A 14104-nucleotide genomic window follows, 5' to 3' on the forward strand; every position below is an offset into this window, starting at 1 on the left:
AATGGGGCAGCTCACCTTGACTAGATGGGGTGCATCCTGTCTGTTTAGTTGGTATTGCGGCAGTTGGTCCCAGTGGACAATCCAAGGATGTCTGAGCACAAGGGCAGCAGTCAGTCTCTGATGTGGATCCACATGAAGCATCTTTGATACTAGGTCCTGTAATGGGAATAATAATAATAATAAAACAATCTTAAACTTTTCTGTTTGTTTTTCTATAGCACTTGATACTGGTAAGCATTCTTCCTTAGCTTCTATGACACTATTTTCTCCTGGTACTAAACTTTGGGGTTCAAGGCAATTTGGTCAACATGACCATTTCTTTTCTTTTTTTAAAAAAATATTTATTTGAGAGAGCAGGCAAGCACGCATGTGTGTGCACACAAGCGAGCACAAGCAGGAGGAGGGACAGTGGGAGAAGGAGAGAATCTCAAGCAGACTCTCTGACATGGGACTCTATCCTTGAGATCATGACGTGAGCTGAAATCAACAGCCATATGCTTAACTGACTGAGCCACCTGGGTGCCCCCAACATGACAATTTCTTTAAAAAAAATAATAAATGCTTTTAAAGAATAATAATAAATATTAAAAAGAATGAAAAAGCAAAAACCGTTTTTCTCCTCCCTAACAGTAGTTTTGGTGCATTACAAAGAGTAAATTTACCATATTTACATATCTTTAAGTACTTTGGCTCTTTTTTTCACTGAGATATTCTGATTTTTCTATACTTTTGTAGATTTATTTTTTTGAAAGATTTTATTCATTTATTCATGACAGACACAGAGGCAGAGACAGGCAAAGGGAGAAGCAGGCTCCGTGTGGGGAGCCTGATGCGGGACTCAATCCCAGGACCCCGGGACCATGACCCAAGCCAAAGGCAGATGCTCAACCACTGAGTCACCCAGGTGCCCTAGTAAGTTTATTTCTAAGTAAATTTTCAGCTAAAGACTTTTTTGTTATTATCAAATAACGAAAAGCAGAACATAACTGTCCAATAATAGGAATTTAATTGGAGGGCTCCAAATGCCCCCTCCAAAAGATTAGAGTTATTTTTTTTAAGTAGGCTCCATGCCCAACACAAGGCTTGAACTCACAACCCCAAGATCAAGAGTTCCATGCTCCACTGACTGAGCCAGTCAGACGTTCCAGATTACAGTTATTTTGATTTTTTCCACTTCATGGGCATCTCACAGGAATTATAAAAAAAATCAGAAAAACAGAGAAGCAAAAGAACATGAAGAACTCCCAGAATCTGATTCTTTCAGAGACAAATGCTTTTTATCTCTCCAAATGCTTTTTCTATGCATGGAATATAGATCCATATAATTGCATAGTTTTATACTTTCCAAAATAACAGTTATGATTTATGAAAGCCATCTACCACTTAATTTTTCATTCAAAATGTATCTATTAAGTATTTGTTAAAGGCCAGGTATTCTGCTAGGCATTGGGTATTTAGCAGCAAACAAGATAGAAATGAACTCTGACCTCATGAAGCTTGCAGCCCAGTGAAGGAGAAACAAAGAATCAATTACAAAGGAAACAGTAAATTCTTTGAAGGGATGAATGAAGAGGTATAGCTAGAGGAACACAAAGAGACACCTGACCTGTACAGGATGGGGTGGCTTAGAAGTGACTTTAGAGGAATGTGAGACCCGAAGGATGAGCAGTAGATGGATTAGAAAAGAGGAAGGGGATACAGAGCAATTCAGCAAGATAGAGCTGAGTGTGTTTTGAGGAAAGCCCTCAGGGAGGAGAACATGCCATAATTAAGGAACTGAAAGAAGGAGTGCAGTGAGGCTGTAGCAAAAACTGCCAAGTAGAACATGGCAGCAATTAAGTGGGAAAGGTGAAAAGGGACCAGATCATGAAGGCCCTTGTAAGCTACATTAGCAAATCTGGACTTTGGAGGTAAGAAATCATTTAAAGCAAAGGAGTGATAGAGTTAGGCTTGTACTTTAGCTCACTAAGTGTGGAGGACAATGGATTGGAGGGTGCAAGCCTGGAGACTCCAGTGTGAGACTGGTGAGAGATGATGGCTTCGGGGCAGTATAAGAGATGGAGAAATTAAAAAAAAAAGAGAGAGATGGAGAAATATGTATGAAATTGAGGTACTTAAGAGAAAGAACCAACAGAACCTGGTGGATGACTAGTACTGGGAATCAAGATGTTATTCCAAGTATGCCTCTGCTATCAGATATTTACAGTTTCTTATTTTTAGTTATCATTAACAGCTAAGAACAGGAATAAGTTACTGAGCAAAATTAGAAGAAGTAAAACAATTAGGAACTCCCCTTCCAAATTCTTAAAGTGGGAAAATGTGCTTCAAGTACATAAAAGGTTGCAAAAGTGCCCAGGGCACAACCAGAGTTTGTTCATTCCTTCCACAGCTCTCATCATTCTGCTCAGATAAGCTCATTTGTGCTCATGGCTTTAGTTAATACAGATGATGACAACTCTTAACTCCACTGTCCACCCAAGACTTCTCTCCTAAGATCTGCATCCATATAATCAGTTGACTAATGGACATACATCTCTTAATTATGTATTACAGTTGTGTTTCAAATTCTTAATGTCCAAATCTGTAATTATCACTCCTCTCAAAACTACTTTTGTATTTCACATCTTGGTGAAGGAAACCACGACCTACTCATTAGTCTGAGGTGGAAATGTGGACTACATGCTTACTATCTGCTCATGCCTTCTTCTTCTTCTTCTTCTTTTTTTTTTAAGATTTACTTATTTATTTTGAGAGAGAGCAAGTGAGCAAGCAAGCGCACAAGTGGGAGGGGCAGAGGGAGAAGGAGAATCTCAAGCAAACTATGCTCAGCATGGAGCCCAATGTGGGGCTCGATCTGACAACCCTGAGATCATGACCTGAGTAGAAACCAAGAATCAGATGCTTAACCAACTGCACCACTCAGGTGCCCCTTCCTTGTTTCTTATGTCCAATTAACCACCAAGTCTATTTTGCCTCCTAAATTTATCTTCCATTTGGCTCAAATCCTGCTACAACTTCTCTAGTTTAGGTCTTCATCATTTGTGACCTGAAATGTTGCAAAACCTTACAAGTTAAACCCCCTAATGTTAGGTCAGTAAGGACTGAATGAAATAGTGTAGGTATAAGTGTTAGCACAGTTCTTGGCACATAAGTGCCTATTAAATTGTAGCGATAGTACTTTTCTTCTCAAAGCCACACATGACACATATGGCCCATATGACTAATGACATTCACATGTGCAGCTTGCTCTTGAGGCAACACATCAGATAGAACCCTCCCTCTCAATTTTGTGGGGGTATTCACTATACCACATGCTTGTAATCTCAGGTCTTATCTGGACAAATTAACAAAAGTTATCAGTAATAACATGATATTAATAAGAAAGGCTGTGAGATTCAATTTTTCACACTATTTTTATCTCATCCTCACCTGTCTTTCTCTCTCTCTTTTTTAAGATTTTATTTATTTATTCATGAAAGACACACACACACACACACACAGGCAGAGACACAGGCAGAGGGAGAAGCAGGCTCCATGCAGCGAGCCAGATGTGGGACTCGATCCCGAGTCTCCAGGATCACGCCCTGGGCTGCAGGCAGCGCTAAACTGCTGCGCCACCAGGGCTGCCTGGTCTTTCTTTCATTCAAAAAAAGCATACTAGAATACAAGTTAATGAGAATCAAATTATGGAAATTAAAGCACACTAAGGTTATCTCTATAATTTATTTAAAAAGCAGGTGACGGGAGCGCCTGAGTGGCTCAGTTAAGCATCTGCCTTCGGTTCAGGTCATGATCCCAGGGTCCTGGGATTGAGTCTCATGTCAGGCAACCTGTTCCACAGGAAGTCTGCTTCTCCCTCTGTCCCTTCCCCCAACTCATTCGTTCTCTTCCTCTCAAATAAATAAATAAAATCTTTGAAAAAATAAAAAGAAGTGAGGGGTAAGCTCTGACACTTTATTTTGTGACATTACTTGATATGCCTGCCTCATAACCAACCATGACAATTTCTGGCAGACTCCAGCGATAAGAATTACTGCTCCACAGAATAAACTTGAAAAAGAAAAATCTGATCAATACAGTGCTTAATATTTTTCAACAGTTTTCCAACATCTAGAATAAACCTGAAATCCTGAGCATAATCTACAAAGCCTTTCATAATTTGGGTTCAACAGCTACCTTCTCACGTGTACCCTGTCCTAGTCACAACAAACTGTGTGCAGCAACCTGGAGGCATTCTGTCATTTTCAGGCTGTCCTGACCACAAATAGCATGTGTTGCTCCCTCAGCCTGGGATAGAATACACCCTTCTGCTCCGTAAAGCTGCCAGGAAAATCCCTTCATTGCTTCTTGAAAGCTTTCTGGGAAATCTTTCTGACTGAGCACCATCTGTGAACTTCTTTAACACAAAAAATGTACCACTGTAACAGCATACATGACACTGTACTGTATACTTTTGGTGATCTCCCAACTAGACTATGAGCTTCCTGAGATAAGGAATTCTCTCAGTCATGTCTTTGATTCCTGGACTTTCACATATTAAGCATGTTGTAGGTGCTTAATACATGGATTAAAAAAAGAAATCATAGGGGGCGCCTGGGTGGCTCAGTTGGCTAAGTGTCTGCCTTTCAGCTCAGGTGATGATCCCAGGGTCCTGAGATTGAGCCCCCTATCAGGCTCCCTACTCAGCGAGGAGTCTGCTTCTCTTTCTCTCTGCCTGCCATTTCCTCTGCTTGTGATCTCTCTCGCTCTCTGTCAAGTAAATAAGTAAAGTCTTTAAAAAATAAAAATAAAAAGAAGTCCCAGAAAAATGAATCATCTGGTTTAAGAAATATTGGTAAAAAAAAGGAAAAGGCTAATATTTCATTTTAAATCAGATACAAAGCCAAATATTATCTATACAGACATCATTTAACAGAGGCTTCATCTCTATGCCAAAAGTATTAGCCTACTTTTTTGAAATACCCTATTTACTTATGCAATCATCTCAATTCAGGCTTCCTCCTCTCAGAGAAATCAGCAAGTACTTCTACCACTACGTGTCTTCTTTATCTCCTCTATGTTTTTCTTATTTGGAAGTAGAAAACTTGGCTCTTCTTTTTCTGATTTTTAAATTTTTCACTCTTCTTTTTAAAAGAGGATTTTCTATGAATAAAGTAAAACTAGAGCAGAGTTGGAAAGCAAGTCTGGCAGAGGATGGCAGATCTTCCGGTGAGAAAGGCTTTTCAAATGGATTTCAAGCAGACACTATAAAACTATACTACCATTTACTGTGAAAAAGATGAGACCCTTTTCTACATAATATTGGTCAAAAATAGAACATGGTGCAGTTATTCTAGGGAACAAGGGCTTTGGAACCAACTGCTTAGTTTGAAGCACCCACATGTTCCCAGTATGTAACCACGGACAAAATGACACAAAAATTCTGGCCTTGCTTCCTTCTGTGAAATGAGAATACTACCACCTATTTTATAGGGTTTGTTAAGAGGATTAAATGGGATGATTTAGGTGAAGTGCAGTGTGAGGCACAGAACAGACACACAAATCATGAAGATTACCACCACCATTATTATTATTTTGGTTAACAGATTTGTATTTTTTCTTCCAAATTTTTATTTAAATTCTAGTTAGTTAACATACAGTATAATAACGGTTTCAGAAGTAGAATTTAGGGACGCCTGGGTGGCTCAGCAGTTGAGCGTCTGCCTTTGGCTCAGGGCGTGATCCCAGGGTCTTGGGATCGAGTCCCACATCGGGTTCCCTGCATGGAACCTGCTTCTCCCTCTGCCTGTGTCTCTACCTCAATCTCTCTCTCTCTGTGTCTCATGAATAAATGAATAAAATCTTTAAAAGAAGTAGAATTTAGTGATTCATCACTTACATGTAACACCTAGTGCTCATCACAAGTGACCTCCTTAATACCCATCACCCATCTAGCCTATTCCCCAACCCCTCCCTCTATCAATACTCAGTTTCTTCTCCATTGTTTTTTTTTTAAAGATTTTATTTATTTATTCATGAGAGACACAGAGAGAGAGAGGCAGAGAACACAGGCAGAGAGAAGCAGGCTCCATGTAGGGAGCCCGATGCCGGACTTGATCCCCGAACTCTGGGATCATGTCCTGAGCCAAAGGCAGATGCTCAATCACTGAGCCACCTAGGCATCCCTGTTCTCTACTGTTAAAAGAGTTTCTTATACCATCATTATTATTCATCATGTTTGTCAGCAAGAAGTAGTTTTAGATGTACAGGTAATAAAGCCAAACCATTACCTTCTGGGAAACAAAATAATTGGTCCATTTTTGAGTTCAAGTTATTTGGTAACATCACTTCAAAATAATACTTTATAAACAAAAGTTTGTAACTGATATTTTCTTTCTCACTAGGGACTATGAAAATTTATTTTCTCAAAAGTTTATAATAGGAAGCCATACTTACCTTTGCTGTATCTGAAACAGAATTCCAGTAACCACCACTGAGTGAGAATTTTCCGCTGCCTATCCGTGCCAGTATTTCCTCTGGTGTATCATCAGGGCCATTTGCAAATGGAGTGTAACTAATTTATAATGAAATTAAAATGTTAATGAGTAAAATTTCTTTTTTTGTAGGTAATCTTCACATTTATTTGTAGTATCCAAGAGTACTCTGGTTAATTTAATTAATATACTTTACTGAAAACTCCTAAAGTGAAAAATATCAACATCATGAAGCTCCATAAAGCATCAGGTCAAGGTATAAGCTATGAAATATTAATTAGACTTAATATATGATAATATAAATATTTTAAGATATGATGCGTTAGAATAAAATATTTAAAATAGTGTATGTTTACAACATAAGTGTACAAAAAAGGTAATGGAAAAAAATCAAGTTAAGACCTTAAGATATTAATAAATGGTACATTACAGAAAATCAGTAAATCAGTTATTTATTTTTTTAAAGATTTATTTATTTATTCATGAGAGACACACAGAGAGAGAGACAGAGAGAGAGGCAGAGACACAGGCAGAGGGAGAAACAGGCTCCATGCAGGGAGCCTGACGTGGGACTCGATCCCGGAACTCCAGGATCACGCCGTGGGCCAAAGGCAGGCACTAAACCGCTGAGCCACCCAGGGATCCCCAGTAATGATATAGTTATAAATGTAGTATATATAAAGAGATACACACCCACAGGACTGTATTATTAGATAACATGAAAAGAAGATACTACAACACAGAGATTAAAAAAATAAAACTAGGGATCCCTGGGTGGCGCAGCGGTTTAGCGCCTGCCTTTGGCTCAGGGCGCGATCCTGGAGACCCGGGATCGAATCCCACGTCGGGCTCCCGGTGCATGGAGCCTGCTTCTCCCTCTGCCTATGTCTCTGCCCTTCTCTCTCTCATTCTGTGTGACTATCATAAATAAATAAAAAATTAAAAAAAAAAAATAAAATAAAACTAGATAATTTGAACAATATATTGATGAATAAATGCTTATAAAATATGGTTCACTCACCCAGTAAGCATTGTATAGAGGAGGACACCAAGGCTCCATATATCACAAGCAGCATCATAGCCTTGTCGCTTTAAAACCTAGAAAAAGTAAAAATTAGTATTAACATACCACCGAGATTTGAATTTAGAAATTAGAATAGGCCGAACTATACTATATCTTCTATCAATGTAGTTAAGAAAAACCTCAACAGAACATGATTAACAAAAAGGCAATATATTAATCCTGTTCTAGAATATTCTATAAGTAATTATATATATGTTACATATATATATATATATATATATATATATATATATATATATACACACACATATAAATTTAGTTTGGGTATTTGAATTAGCATTTATTGAGTGCCATCATGGCATATAGAGGACTATAAAACTAAAGGGAAGTTTCTTTTTTGTCCTCTGCTTCCAAGTTTCTTATTTAAATGAATTTATATTTTGTATGAGGCTGCAGAAATGGTTATATAAAATAGAACTTTTAGGAACATATAAAAGTACAAATGATACAGTGCAAAATTATACTTTTACATATATAAAATATGATTCACTTGAGCATTTAGTAATCAACAACTATTATCAGGCTTGAACAGTGATAAATTCAAAATGCTCTTGCTTCCTTAAGAAAATTAAAATATGGCAGGGGAAATAAACATATATATAGTTAATAATTCAACATGTTAAGTATTATAACAAAATTATGCCTAAGGTGCTATGGGTAGAAAGATGAGGAAACCATTCTTTTTTGTTTTTAAAGATTTATTTATTTATTTTAGAGATAGAGCGCATGAGAGTGAGTGGGGGGAAGGGCAAAGGGAGAAAGAGAATCTTGAGCAGACTCCCTGCTGAGCATGGGGCCCCACAAGAGACTTGATACCACAACCTTGAGACCATGACCTGAGCTGAAGTCGAGTTGCATGCTTAAATGACTGAGCCACCCAGGAGCCCCAAAACAATTCATTCTTAATATGGAGAGAGAAGGAAGGCTACAGCCTTCTTGTACTGGGACTATAAGAATTTGGGAGGTAAAGGGAGGAGGCAGAGGAGAGCAGATGACACTTAAAGGGCAGAGTCAAGGAGAGCAGAGCATGCTTAAGGACAGGCAAGGATTCAGTGTGACCAAGTGTCCAGGTAGGGACACCACAGAGAACTAAGAAGGACTTTTATAAATATCTTGTTAAGGAATTAAAATATTTTCCTGTAGGCAATCTGTTGTCATTGAAACATTAAACAGGGAAATAAAAATAAGTAGATGTGTATACCAAAAGAGAAACTCAAGGAATAGAGGAAATGCTGGCAAAAAGACAGACTGGAAACAAGGCCATCTGATAGGAGGCAATTTGTAGAAAACTAAGTGAAAGGCTCCGAGGAACCACACTAAGGCATGACATGGAGAGAAAAAGATGTAAAAATAAAATAGGAAGGACTCAGTTGAGATGGGATGTATAAGGAAAGGGAAAAGAGATCTAGAATATTCAGAAATCAGAGTTGGAAAGGGTTTGGTGACTGACCAGATGTAGAGTAATAATGGAGAAGGAGGATTTCAGGAAGACTTCCAAGTTTTAACTTGGGTGATTAAGTGGTAAATCAAGACAGAGTTAAAAAGTCAAGTCTAAGGAGAATTTAATCATGGAAGATTTCCTTAAGAAGATGAATTTAGAGGCTTTGAAGCAAAAAACGGTTTTGAAGAAAAAACTTTCATTTCAACATGCAAAGGCAAAACAGCTATATAGTGATTTCCAGAAGCAGATTGCTCATCTGAAGCATGAAACACTCGAGAAGAAAAACAAGATAGCTAGATGAAGTGACCATGCTTGGACACCAGTATGTGTTAGAAGCTGTGGATATGTGGACAAACAAGCAAAAAGTCTGTCCCTCATTAGTTCTGGTGCCACCAGGAGAACAGGTGCAAGTAGTCTTTATATCTCAAAAGTAATAAAATTATAAAAAGTTTAGAAAATAGAGGGGGAAATCCAGCTCTATAATCCAATGTCCTAACATTACCAACTATTATCACTTTTTGGTGAAATATCTAATGGTAAAAGCATACACTTTGTAGCCATATTGCCTGGGATCGAATCTCAAATCTGACCTCAAATTACATAACCTCTCACTGTGCACCTGGTTTCCTGTAAAATTTGAATGAAAGTTTTGCTTCACATTGTTATGATGAGAAGAAATTATTATATGTAAACTGTATTTGTGAGGATGAAATCAGCTAACATATGTTACCGGCACATAAGCCCTATATTAGGGGTAACTTATTTTTTATTACATATTTCATAGTTATATTTTTTAAACAGTGATTATAAAAAGAAGAAATCTTGAGGATAAAGCAGTGGATTTTAGATTTGCTACAATGGGGAAAAGAAGCAACTCGATCAAAGCAGTGCTTGAAGAAGCCTTCAGCAACTCACTGTAGAGCTCTTCTACAGAATGATCACAGAACCAGAGAGGTAGCAGGGTGCAGCTAGGCTCTAGTAGTCATTTGGGATATGGTGAAGGAAGCAGGGGCTAAGATGGTAGTTCTGTGAACAGAAGAGCCTTGAATTGATTTTAGGGGATAACAGATGATACCTAGTTACGAAGCTAAATACAAGAAGAGACCATGATGCATTAGCCTCAGAAATACAGGAAGATGGTGACTAAACCAGGAAATTAGAAGGATTAGGAAAGAATGAGAATAAGCTAGTTTCCGTTTAATTCCATGTGCTCACAAGTACAAAAGTGTTAGTGATAGTAGACCTCTACAGATGTGTGATTATGTAGGAAGACAGAAGGCAGAGCAAGGAAAGGATTATAGTGGACTAAGCAGTAGGGGGCTGAGGACAGGATGAATTGCCATCAGAAGAAAAAGAGCTGACATTTATTTTAATTATTTGTTCAGTAAGTCTTAAATTAAACAACTATTAACTATGCTATATTAAACACAGCAAATGAGGCTTTAAAAATATTTTATTCCTTCCTTCCGATTCCTTCCTTCCTTCCTTCCTTCCTTCCTTCCTTCCTTCCTTCCTTCCTTCCTTCATTAGAGACACACAGAGAGAGGCAGAGACATAGGTAGAGGGAGAAACAGGCTCTCTGTGGAAAGCCTGATGCGGGACTCAATGCCAGGACCCCAGGATCATGACCTGAGCCAAAGGCAGATGCTCAACCACTGATCCACCCAGGTGCCCCCAAATGAGTTTTTAAATATACTGAAATACTGGAAGCAAATAATTTCACAGTTACCTCTGGTGCAACAAAATTTGCAGTATAACAAGGAGTCATGAGAAGACCATTTTCTGCTCTTAGCTGTTTGGCAAAGCCAAAATCACAAATTCGAATAGATTCTGGATTGCCAGATTCATCCACATAAAGAATGTTGCTAGGTTTCAAGTCTCTGTGAACCACCTAGTTGAAATACAAATTAAAGAGGTATATTAACAATACATTTCCATTATGGAAAATTCTTTATTCACAAACTGACAAGCAACGTACTCAACAAGATGATGAGTGCTGACCTTTAAATTATCTTATAAAATGCTGATAATGTAAATATAACTCTCTAATACAGAACTGGGGCAAGGAAAGGAGGAAGAAAAAAGTAGCATGTACTTCCCTCCTCTTTGTCCAATTGATTAAGTAGGTTATGGTAAAATGCAAATAGCAATAGTCTGTCTCTAGGTTAATCATTCAACAAATATTGAATGCCTATCATGTGCCAGGGTATTATATAATGAACTATCGTGAACAAGACACATAAGATCTTTGCCTTTCCATGCTATGAGCTTACATAGTAGTGGGGGAGGCAGAGAATAAACAGATTAGAGATGGGTCTCTAGAGGAGTTAACATCTGATCCAAGACCTGAAGAATAGAATGAACAAGCCAGAACAGTGGGGGATGGTCATTCTAAGTACAGGAAACGGTTTGTATGATGAGGTATACAACAAACTTGCACCAACAGGCTCAATGGAACAGGCATGAGGTTTAGGAGTAAAAAGGAAAAAAAGTCCAGACTTTTAGTATTGTCTATTTGATCTAAGTGACAATGTCACACATACAAAAAGATATTACTCCTTTAGAGTTCTGTATTATTTTCCCCCTTTAGTTACTTACTTTAATATTTCTCTTGCATATAAGCCTACTGATATTCCTTATCAGATTTATGTCTTTTCTACTACTGAATTCTGAGTCTAGATTCTAATCAATCACCTCAGTTTTAGTTCCTAACATTGAGAACATTATTTCTCCAGACAACTAATTACTGCTGATGCAATGGGAAAAGAACAGAGAAGACTGAGATGACTGCAAAGTCATCAATTCTTCAGAGAATACAGAGTCACATGAATTTTGAGCTAGTTACTAGGCAAATCTTGACCAGCTAGAAGTCAAGAAGCTGTAGGATGAAATTAACACATTCCACTTGTTAGCGTCTAGGGGCAAACACAAACAGAATGAGAATAATGTATTGAAAATAAACTCCTTAAGAAATAAGCCCTTAATTTCCTTTTATAACTGAATATAACCCATGATTCTTTGGTTCTGCTTCTAAACTTGCAACAGACCCAGTTCTCAAGAGTACAGAGTGGCCTAGCAAAAACAGTGATTAGGTCTTCCAGGTCAGAAGACCTCACTTTTTCTTAGGAAGCCTAAGAATTTAATATAAACAAGTTAGGATTTCAAAGTATCACTTCAAGTTCAGTGGGAGAAGTTTATTTAGAGGAAGAACAGCAGAATAATTAAGCTAATAATAGTTATTTTCCATAAATGTATAAAGTAATTTCTACCTTTATAATTTTATTCCAAACATTAAGAAAGAAAAGGTTAATAAAAAGGTTAAGGTGTATGTGTATGTATGTGTGTGTGTGTGTGTTTGTGTGGGTACACGTATATATAAAATGTTGGAAAGACTTACCCCTTGTGCATGAAGATATTCAACAGTTTTGGTTATAGTAAATAGGACAGCACTGGCCTCTCGTTCAGAGAAAAATTTCTGTCTAAGAATTTTATCCAGCAATTCACCCCCTTTCATAAGTTCTGTCACTACATACACGTATTTTCCATCGTCATATACCTGTAAAATTCAAGATCAAAATGTAAAAAATTATTTGAAGCTCAGAACAAAGTTTAGCATATTCAAGAGAAATTAAAATTCATTTTATAGTCAAGGAAAATTTTACTGATCACAGTCAATAGAAGGCATAAAATTTATAAACAATTTTATAAATACAAGAATATTAAAATAGGAATTGATTAGATTGAATGTCAGAAAAATAAACTGTAATTTCCTTCTGTGAAACGTAAGTCATGGCAATCAAAGTAACTATGGGCAGTGTATATGAAGAAGCACTGAACTTTTGCTCTCAGGGTTTGTTTCTCTTGATCTTTCTATCTACCGATGACAGCAGGGACTAGAATAAAGACACACGCCTGTATTCTCCTGGAACTTCTACAATTGCAGAACTTTTGTATTTACATACACAGTACAATGAATTATTCTGGTTTTGATTATACTCAAAGACAAGTTGTGGCAAGAATTAAGTAGGAAGATTAAGTAGTGAAAAGAAATTCCACCTAACTCCACAGAAGTATACCAGTTTACTCCTAACGTAGAAATAGAAAGCTCATTGTAATTTTGGAATTGTACTCCAGGCAATCCCAAACTGAAATAACCCCTTTATTAAACTTCAGTTCCTTTTATTCTCCCTCACCACAGGGTTACTGAACACTTTTATTTAGCTCCATAAGAGGTACCATGTGCTGGGGCCCCTAAAATGGAGAAAACAAGGTACCCATCCTCAATGTTTTTATTCTAGTAGAAACATAGAAACAAGAGTTTAAAAAAATGTTGGAGATGCTGTAATAAAAGTAGGGAGAATTTTAGAGACTTTAGAATTTGAAATGAAGGAAGGAGGAAAGATGTAAAAACAGTGAAAGCTTAGGGAATTTCTAAGGCAAGGATGAGAGAAAGTATTTTCTACACCTCCTTTTTGATTTACTTAGTTGGATTCTTGGAGGTTATATCAAAGAGTCACTTAAGTTACACAGCTTCACATTTAATGGAACCAAGCTAACATTCTCCTAACAATGCAGTGATAAATTAATCTGAGGAAACTGGGAGTTTGGGTTAGTAAGAAGGGAGATTAAATTTTGGAATTCACAAAATCTCAGAGGTGAAAGGCAAAAAGTATCTTAGAAGTCCTCTGGCTTAGTTGGCCACATGACATATCAGGTCTACAACTCTGATACGGCCTTTGAGCCTATGTGAGCACCATCAGCAAGAGAAGATTTAATACTGTCTGGGGAGTTCACACCCTTTGCCAACAGCTCTGTTATGATAAAAACCACAGGTAGCAAGGAAAAGATACCTTGTCTGGGGTGTGGTGATGGGCAGGACAGGCTTCCTGGAGGGAGTAATGTTTTAGCAAAGTTCTAGATGTATGGTAGTTGGCCAGGCAAAGAAAGGAAGTGGTATTGTTGATTGAGGAAACCATATTCAAAGAGCAGCATGAGAAAAGGAGGAAAGTTTAAAGATGTGTATGTACATGGTTGCATGTACATGCAGCATGGTTGGAGCATGGGGTATGAGAGGAAGTGTGAAAACCACTGCAGACAGAGGAAGGC

At 37.6% G+C, this 14104-nt stretch overlaps 1 protein-coding gene across 7 annotated transcripts in view; it reads right to left on the minus strand.

Annotated features, from left to right (window-relative positions):
• Positions 1-14104, minus strand: part of RPS6KA3 (ribosomal protein S6 kinase A3) — a 111082-nt gene that overhangs the window by 6395 nt on the left and 90583 nt on the right. For all 7 annotated transcript variants that reach the window (XM_055338222.1, XM_055338225.1, XM_055338224.1 and 4 more), the window contains 5 exons: positions 12396-12554; positions 10728-10889; positions 7495-7571; positions 6436-6553; positions 16-156 (listed from right to left, as the gene is read on the minus strand). In XM_055338222.1, the coding sequence (XP_055194197.1) occupies positions 16-156; positions 6436-6553; positions 7495-7571; positions 10728-10889; positions 12396-12554 (657 nt within the window). The remainder of the gene's footprint in view (positions 1-15; positions 157-6435; positions 6554-7494; positions 7572-10727; positions 10890-12395; positions 12555-14104) is intronic.

The sequence above is a fragment of the Nyctereutes procyonoides genome, unplaced genomic scaffold, assembly GCF_905146905.1.
Source record: "Nyctereutes procyonoides isolate TBG_1078 unplaced genomic scaffold, NYPRO_anot_genome, whole genome shotgun sequence".
Classification (NCBI taxonomy): domain Eukaryota; kingdom Metazoa; phylum Chordata; class Mammalia; order Carnivora; family Canidae; genus Nyctereutes; species Nyctereutes procyonoides.